The sequence below is a fragment of the Corvus cornix genome, chromosome 14 (genome assembly GCF_000738735.6).
Source record: "Corvus cornix cornix isolate S_Up_H32 chromosome 14, ASM73873v5, whole genome shotgun sequence".
Classification (NCBI taxonomy): Eukaryota; Metazoa; Chordata; class Aves; order Passeriformes; family Corvidae; genus Corvus; species Corvus cornix.
In genome coordinates, this window is record NC_046344.1 from 218,867 (window position 1) to 228,467 (window position 9,601).

Sequence of the window (9,601 nt, forward strand, 5' to 3'; positions counted from 1 at the left end):
GCGGATCCTGGCGGATGCGCCGTGGCCAAGGGGGCTGCCTTGCAGGACACGAGCCACCCTCGGTGTCACCCCACAACGTGGGCTTCGAGTCCGCTTTGTGGCACTGGTTCTGCATGTACAAAGCTGTGTACACGAGTCTCTTGAATCACCTCACATCACCTGTGGCTTTCTCCTCAAGTTGTCTCAGCAGCAGAGGGCAAAGCAGAGGAACCCCACGGGCTGCTGCTGCTCAGCAGGTGTGCATCGGCCCTGCTCAGTCTGCAAAACAAGGGCAAAATTGAAAAAGCCATAACCTACTCGTAAGCAGGCAAAAAGGAGATGATTTTTAAAAGATAATAAGGAAACAGTGCCTAGTTTTCACTTGTTTCTCAATAGCTGCAGCACTAATGCACAGTGACCCCATGGTACTACTTAGACCAAACCCCAGGCGACATAATCACTGACACTTTCGGGGTGAATGCACAGGCGCTATAGAGGCGAGCCCACGAGCTGGCGCCCAGCTGCCCTGCCATAAACCGCGGGTCATCCATCACCCACCGGGGCCCGGCACGGGGAGCCGGCCTTTCCTGGCAGAGGGAGCGCTCCGGGGCCGCGGGGATGGCGAGGCGGCGGCGGGGCCGGGGCGGCGGCGGCGGGCGGGCCCGTGGGGAAGGAGGAGAAGGACGAGGAGGAGGAAGAAGAGGCGGAAGCGGCGGCGGGCGATGGCCGCGGCGCCTGCTGCGCGGGGTGCGGCGCTTCCCCTGGCTCTGCAACGTGCTGCTCTACGGGGGGGCTGTTCGCGGCGGGGGACGCGGCGCAGCAGCTGCTGCGGGGACAGCCGCCCGACTGGGCGCAGACGCGGCGCGTGGCGCTGGTGGCCCTGGCCTTCCACGGCAACTTCAGCTACGTGTGGCTGCGGGCGCTGGAGCGGGCGCTGCCCGGCCGCCGCCCGCCCGCCGTGCTGGGCAAGGTGCTCTGCGATCAGCTCCTGGGCGCGCCCGTCGCCGTCCTCGCCTTCTACACGGGTGAGTGCCGGAGGCTCGACCGCAGAGCCCCGCAGCGGCAGCGGCACCGCATCGCGACCCGCGCCGGGCTCGGAGAGCGCGCACCGGCAGCGGGACTCGGCGCCCCCGGGGTGGGTGGGTACCCCCTGCCCGCCCGGCGCGGCTCCCGCCACCCCAAAACGCCGCTGCCCGGGCGCTCGGAGGGGGGGCCGCGGCCGGAGGCCCTGCAGACCCCGGCGGCTCTCCCCGAGGATGCTTGCGGGTACCGCGGGCGCTGAACCGCCTGTGGCACTTCAGGGCTTTCCATGATGTGTGCTGGACCAAAGGAGGCCTGCCCTGAGCTCGGTTGGGCACGTAGTTTTTAATTAACAACAAAGAGTTCAAAGCACCTTCAAGGATTGTAGCATCCATGTCTGTTTGAACTGTTCTGCTTAGTTCTCAGCATCAGCTGTCTCATTTTCCAAAACACAGCTGTAAATGTCAGGAAATGCCATAGTTCAGCCAACCAGCTTCTGCTGTGAGAATCTATAGAAACACAGCATGCTACTAATGGCTAATCTCAAAAGCTAACAAGTAAGAAGATACTTTAAAGAAGTCTAGTATCTATTTCAGAAATAAACATGAGGGAATAAGAAAATTAAGAGGTGAGACTAATGTAATTAAATTATCTAATTTAATTCAAACTTCATGTGGAAGAAGAGTAAGACAGGTCCTCTTTTTGCCTGGCATTGTGAGATCTGTATTCTATGACCCCAACAGGGAAATCATTCGGTTTGTTTTTGAAGAGAAGTAAAAAAAGAAGTCAAACACCAGATACTTCCTCTCAAAATCTTAACTATGTCACAACTTAAGCTGAGAATTGCCCAAGGACCAGAAGGATCGGAAGGACCACAAAGGGGATAGTAGAAGTCCCTAAACTGGGAACCAGTAAAATAATGTATCCATTGAGCGATACCGATAACCTCAAGGCATGGGAATACCCAGAAAAATCCCAGAGTCGGACTAAGGAGCCTCTGCTTATATGGTAAATGCCTTATTCTCTCTCTCATGGGTGTAAAAGGTGCTTTCATCCTCTCTGTTCCACCACCACACCACTGGTGACTGGTATGGCAGAGAAACAGATGCTACACCACCTGTACACCCAGTATATCTCAGCTGATCTCTGGTGTCAGTGCTAGGAGTCAAGTCAACAGATGAGATTTCTTGTAGCACTATTAGGTAGTTAGAATGGTATTTTTTGTAACAATATCAGCTTTTCTTCCAAAGATATTACAATATATTTTGAGAAGGGTCTGGGATGTCATTGAAAAATGTGAGGATTTAATTGTTTGCTTTTTTTCTGATTATTGTAAATATTTTACCACTAGGTATGAGCATCCTTCAGAGGAAAGAGGACATCTTTTCAGACTGTAAAAAGAAATTCTGGAATACATATAAGGTGAGGCAAGCAATTTGCTTATCTCACAGCTAAGCAAAAAAAAAAGGATAAAATATTGGAAATATTCCTTCCTCCAACCCTCTTTTTTCACTCTTTCTTTCACTCCATTATTTAATTATGTGTAGGAAGCTTTACGTACCAGCAGCCACGTGAAGTAAAGGCAGTTTGGGTTCAGCAGTGTTGCCAGATGAGTGAAATTATGCCATTTTAAAAATGTACAGTGTTTATATACATAACATTTGCACCCAGCTCTGTTTGACTGACAGCCCTACAATACAACAATGATTCAGGGGTTTTTTACCTTTTGTCTTAAGAACTACCCACACACAGTGTTTAGTTAGTGATACTATTGGAAACACTTTTATGCACACCTATTAAAATCATTAATTACAGAGACACCTTCTTTGATAATAATTTTTAGCCTGTACTTTTCAGTGAGAATTTTCTCACTTTCAGAAACACAACCCCTTGCTTTAAGAAGACTTTGCTATAAACAATTGGCTTTGATTTGCATTTCTGCAGACACAAGACAAAATTATCTGTGCACTTCAGAGCTCAGCAAGCTGAGAACATTAAAGGTTTCTCAGATGCAAGAAGAATGATGGATTAGCAGGAAAAAAAGTAATAGAAGAAGAAAATGTGATTGCAATGTGAATTTCTTTTCACAGTATAGAACTATAAAGGTAGGATGGAAAAGGATTATTTTTATTCCTATGGAAGATGATTCTAAAAGCAGTCCCACTATAGCCTATCAAAACATAAGGTTTCTATCAGCCTTATGTTCTATGAGTAAATGATCCATTGATTTTTCTAAATATGCCTTATGTGTATGAGTAAGTAGAAGGAGCATTGCAAGTGTGAAAATATAAATAGTGTTCAGTGGTATTTTTCATTAATGACTGAAACAAATGTTCACATGTTTAAACATTTGTTCACCCATCTGGTAAATGCGCTTATTGTGTCTGGTGTCAGATGTCTGTGAAGACTTAACTGTGCTTAGGGTTTTTTATTTAAAATGAGTTAGAATAATGTGTTTGAAAAACTCACAGCAGAGGCTCATGAAGATGATTAGAAGTTTAATATGGCAACCTCTAGGTTAAGCGACTCCATTTGTAATTGAACAGCTTTTATTAACTTCACTCAAATATGTTTCAGTCATCACTAAATGTGGAAAAAATGAATCTTGGTGGTTGAAATCAGTAAGAATAACAAATGATTCGTTTTCCTTTCAGACAGGACTGATGTACTGGCCTTTTGTGCAGGTGAGTTCTCAGGGTAACTCCGTGAGCCTTTCTGTGCCATAAAACCTGGTCCTGTGCAGCCACATAGTGTCTGACCCCAGGAGAAGCAGTAGAGTTGTTGGGTGTGTAACAATGCCTCGAGCACTAACTGAGCTCTCTCTCCTTCCAACACAGCTGTCAAACTTCATTTTGATCCCAGTTCACCTGCGAACAGCTTACACTGGGCTCTGTGGCTTTGTCTGGGCTACCTTCATTTGCTTTTCCCAACAGAGTGGAGATGGCACAGCAAAGTCAGCATTTATGTGGCTCCAAGGAGAGAAGGTCAATGCAGATGAAGAATCATCAGACAAATAAGAACTTTAGTTCTGAACGCATTTTAAATTGCTAAACTGAGTTTGTGAAAGTCAGTAAATCACACTGCAGCCTCATTGTTGTGTTTAAAATAAGCAGTTATCTCAACATTTGGTGGTTAGTATAAGCAGTGGAACAGTTTGTCTTTGTGCCTGTTTATTTTTCATAAAAGAGGCCAGTTGTATATTGACATCTAATTATTTTCATGCTGTCAGCCCATCTCATCTGAGAACAACTGACTTACAGGGCAATGTAAGCAGTTGCACATCATGTCAGACTGCCTCACTGGGGAGAAATATTAACTGTAATTTAATTTTCAAGCAACTTGTAATTGCTAGAAAAAGGAGAATAGAACATTAAATCATCAGTTGTAGGACTTGACAATTGTTATCAATGCAAGATTACTTGCAGAACAAAATTTAATGGATTCCATATCTAAAAAGTGGCATTGAATCTGTTTCATTGAGAGGAAACGTAAGTGCTATGTTTGTAGAGCCCACTTTTCTATGGGGCCAACTTCTTTTTATTCTACATGAAAATTTATATAGCAAATGAATTATTTCATAGAATATACAAACCTTAACTATATTTGTACATGTTTTATCTTAGCTAGGAGAATAAAGACAGCTTTGGTCAGAGTCCTTTGGGGTGGATGCTGCCCATTGACCCTTGGGGTCAGTCATAAGCAGCTCCTGCACAGTGGAACCCCCCTAAGCACTGCAGAGAGTTTTTGTTCTGTGTGCAGCCACTGCTTCCTTTGCTCTTCAAGGGCCAAAGTGTTGAAGAATACATGAGGGTCTTGACTCCTCCACTCTTTTCAGCTGTTTCATTATGCTGAAGATATAATTAAAATTTTGAAGAAAAAGAGCACAGGAAGGAAGGTAACATGAATGGCAGAATCCAGCTATATATATATATCAGGAACTTCCATTTCTTCCTTAAATGGCTTTTAAACATTCCTATTCACAGAAGACACTGGGTAACTATACACAGGAGACTAGGAGAAGGTGAAAATTAATTATGGATCTGTTTTGTCAGCTTGAGGATCAGGTCTGGGTATGGGTATTTTTTAAATGTGCATATGTATCTCAGAACCGGAACTGTGCAAATTTCTGTGATTGCAGTAAGTTGAAATCAGACCAGTAAAGGAGCCCTTGCTAGATTAGAATGGGATTTTATGCCTTGAAGTTACTGAATTGTAAGCTTGAGAGAGTATCTGATTGAATGGGTCTGATTCTAAAGAGAAGACTCATCCCTCTGTTACAACGATAATAAACCACTTTGAGGAATGTGTGAATTCCTCAGTCTTGTCTAAATAGTGTACCAAAGCCTGCTTAGGCTATAAATATACATTCCTTTGGCCAGCAGCTGTGCTACTTAATATATTGGTAACAATTATTTGTCACTGTAGGAGCCCAGTGCATCTTAGCTGAGGAAGGAAAAGGGATCATGCAAGCACTGCCCAATCTATTTCAGGTAAAATCAACTTGTTTAGCATAACCCAGTAGTCAAGCATGATGCAAAGTGCCCATATGGCTTTGACCAGAGGACTGCATGAGGGGGGGGAGGGGGGTAGATGGCAGGGGGCTGCTTTCACAGCCTGTTTTGCTGGCCGGCAGGTGGAGGAAGTACCTTCCCTGTCAGGATGGACAAGTCACTGCAAATCCATCTTCAGCTGCACAGGCAGATGTGGAAGAGCACACCTGCCTACAGCCTCAAGGTGGAATTCATTTTAATTGACTTTTGACACCTGTATGGACATCTCCAACTTGTTTAATTGGTTTAAGCTCTGTATGATGAAATGTGCACTGTAAGAGCCCATTTCTCTCCATCTCTAACATGGAAGCTCATATGACTGGCTGCTATGTCAATAGCTTCTTTGTAGATGCTTATATTTGGTGAGTTGAATTCCCCTGCTGGATGTTGCTGCATGAATCACATAGTGTAAATTGAGCAGTCCTGATGTTGGACATCCCAGGAGGAGTAGAAATCCACAGAGGAACTAACTGCATTTTGTCTGTCTATTTAAAAAATGAGTGAAGAAATGCTTCAGACAGCTATAGCTGTTAAACTATTCTTGTGCATATAAAGTCCTCAGGATAAAGAAGCAATTTCAGTAGTGGCTTTTTTCTGTTCATATTTTTGGGATCAGACTGGTATTCTGAATTCTATTTAGTAAGAGCTAAACGTTTCAGGTAAGGTGTGCTAATGAAGTATTTAACTTTTTTTTACAGATGCTATTTATTTTTATTTCTGCTTGTGCCTTAAGTGTTTAATGATTTGTAGCTGTCACTTGGAGGAGGGAACTGGAGAATAATGTCATTACAAGGAGAGTGAAATGCTGGTGGTTTGCTGTAAGCAGTATGTGATGTTTTGCTGTAATTCAGAGCAAAAAATCTTTCTTCATGGGTATGGTTGGTAAAGCTTAATCCCCAGATGAATCAAGAATTTATAACTCATGATCTGTGTAATTCTGATGCCTTTCTTCATCAGGACTAACTAATAAATGAAAGATCCATCTTTTATTTTAAATGGCTTAAAAGCTTATACAAGCTGTGCTTTGTTGCTCTCTGCTTTTGTGCTGCCAGCTTTTTGCTTGGGAATTTGAGCTAAATGCTGCTTTGTCGTCAAGTTTCTCTGGCTGGGGAGTTCAGGATTTCTCTCCATCTTTCTATTACTTGAAGTACAATTCTTTCATGTAATGGAAGCCTGTGGCTCTTATATTTCGGTAGACTTTAAATCCTGCATAAGCCTTTCACTTTCTCTGTTTTTCTTCTTAAGGCACTTGACAGCTAAGTAACACAAGTCCCTTTTCACATCAAAAAATTTGTGTTTTTTTCTTTTAGTTATGAGCACTGATTGGTCTCACAAACATTTCAGACCCACATAATGCAAAATAATGAAGCTGTGTTGGAACAATTTCTCAGTGTGCATAAATTAATGGACCTTCTAAAGATTTTCTTCCTCTGACAGTTTAATCTGAGGACCTAATCCCTTAGTTGTTAGAGCCTTCATTATTTCTTGATACTTTTTTGGCTTAGAAGATTAATTTCACAGAATAACAGAATGATTGAAGTTGGAAAGGGCCTCTGTATGTCCAGCCCAGGTCATCTAGTCCAGCCCTATTTGACACATATGTAAACTTTTGTTTGCTACTTCTAGCAACTCACTAATTTTTTTTGGGGAAAAAAATAAATAAGAAAAAGTCAGGCAAGATTTATCCTAATGTCTCTCTGCTACCCTTTGAAAAACAGTCATAAGGGCTTTATGACTGTTTCAAGGAATTGCACTGATCTTACTGCCAGCTGAACATGCAGATTTCCACAGGATGAACAGAATTACACATCACATAGGTGCTCAGGAAGGAGCAACACACTGCCAGTAGCTATTGGGCCTGCAGTCAGGTGATCTTTTTATGCCATGGATCCTTTCTAAGAAGAAATGGGATGAGCAGACATTTGTATCAGGTGCAGCTCCAGCTCCATGTTATTCTGGATAGCTGTGGAGATGTGGAGTCTGAATTTGATAAAATGAGAATTTCAAAATTTATTTTTCTACTGCAAATCTTTTATGTAAATGAACCTTCTGTGCTTACTAGTGTGCTAAATACATCCTTCTTAGAAAATTCACCAGAAGGCCTCTGTCTTTTTCACACCAGAAGAACCCATCCAATAACACAGCATAAAATAACCAGTTCCTGCTGCAGCAAAGGTGAAACTGCCTCTAGTCTGTTACCATATCTGATATGCTGAGTTCTCTTTATAGAACAACCTTTGAAATCTATGCAGCTTCAGCCTTCCAGTTTTCTGCTGTAAGTGCCAGTGCTTCCTGCTTGTGCTGCTGCCTCTACTGCTAGTGCCAATCCAGTGAGATGTGCAAGAAATACTTGCATTTTACTAAAATAATGAACTTCAAGTTGACTGAAATTGTCTATGTTTTTGCAAAGGCTTAATAAACATTAAATGCTGTTTTTTGGCTCTGTCTGTCTTTAACTAGTAGGTGTATAAGCAAAGGCAGATCGTATGTAATGTTCTCATGGTATCTTCATGGACCACATGCAGCAAAAAGCTCAATTTGATGTCATAGATCTTAACACAGCAGCAGAGTAAAAACTAAGCAGGGATTATTCACTCCCTTTAAAATGCTGTTCACATACATTAAGTCATCTGCCATTTCCGTACAAATTCAGAACAGAATTAATAAATCATATATATGCAGAAGGAATGGAGGAATTCAGGTAGGAAAAAGATATAAACTTTTCTAGAGTACAGAGGTTAGAAATGGGATCCTTACTGAAGGACTTCACTCAGCCTAGTTTGTGTGAGATACTCTTGGGAAGGAAATGCTTCAGAAGATTTGAGGCTGAAGGAAGTAATATATTCCACAACTGGATGAGAGATATACCACGTCCATTCCATGCTGTAATTTTTTTGTATATTTAGAATGAGGAGGAAGCTTTATGGAAAGATTTCAAGTTGAAAAAATTCTGTTTCACAGACTTCATGGCCAACAGCGAGAAAAAGGATCACTGAATGCTTGGGTAATGCAAAGCAAGGATTTCTTCCTGAATCAAACCAGTGATGTTGAGTCCAATGCCATCTTCTAGGAACTTATCCAAAGACTTCAAGTAACAGAGGATCTTCTGCATCTCAAAGAAATTATTTATGTGTTCTTATGAAATTTTATTACCTACCCACATCAACCTAGCCTTAACATTCTAATAAAATATTACTACCTTTCTGACAAGATTTAAAGACTTGGTACAGCAGGCAAAGCACCTTCTTTGTGCATGTAGTGGTAAGCAGAGTTTTTGTTTATTCCTTGGATAACTGTAATAGGTTTAGCTCTGTTAGCCCTTGCTATATCGTTCTTGAAGCTCATTTGCAAACCCTTTTTTGCTGTGCAACCTCTAATTTAAAATGTAGAGAGTAACACTGTATTAATCCCAGTGACTTTCACATATGCCTCAGATAATATTCTTTCTATCTCGGCCTAATATTCCTGTTCTTAAACCGCTCAGGACTGTCTGTCCTCTCTTAATGTCCAAGTTGCACTGAGAATTCACATGCAATTGCCAGTCCACCATGTCTGAAGTTACTGTAATCCATTTTAAACACGAACAAAGAATGCAGATTACACATCTGTATGTGTTGCGTATACTTTTCAACATCATCCACCCTACCAAACACTGCCTTCCCTTTTTTTGCAGTTTATGAATTTAATGTGGTAATGCCTGAAAGTCTTGCACCTTGTGTCCAGATAAAAAAAACAGACTTTAGTGTAAAGAATATAATAGAATGTATCATTCCCCTCTATGCAACACTAGTAGCAATTACACCTTTTTGTGCTGAAAGAAATCTTGGACCCAGAAAAGCCTAATGAGGTGTGAAGTATGGTCAGAAAAGACGTCGTTAAGGACAGCTCTGCTGTAGCAGCAGGTACATCAGAGAACTTCAGAAACTGAAGAATGGGTGGTTTTGTTTGCTGTGTTCAGGGAAAATCAGTTATGAAGTGGGGCTGTAAAACAACAGGGGAAAAATGACATCAGGTCAGTGTGCACACACTTGGGGTTGTGTAAGCAATGAACA

The 9,601-nt window shown here is 42.2% G+C and overlaps 1 protein-coding gene across 1 annotated transcript; it reads left to right on the forward strand.

Annotated features, from left to right (window-relative positions):
* Positions 1 to 257: 257 nt before the first annotated feature.
* Positions 258 to 7,983, forward strand: MPV17L (MPV17 mitochondrial inner membrane protein like). Its single transcript, XM_039559981.1, is given in 5 exon segments — positions 258 to 765; positions 767 to 1,004; positions 2,351 to 2,421; positions 3,654 to 3,683; positions 3,837 to 7,983. Coding segments are annotated over 5 exon segments (687 nt in total). The 5' UTR covers positions 258 to 597; the 3' UTR covers positions 4,017 to 7,983.
* Positions 7,984 to 9,601: the final 1,618 nt, after the last annotated feature.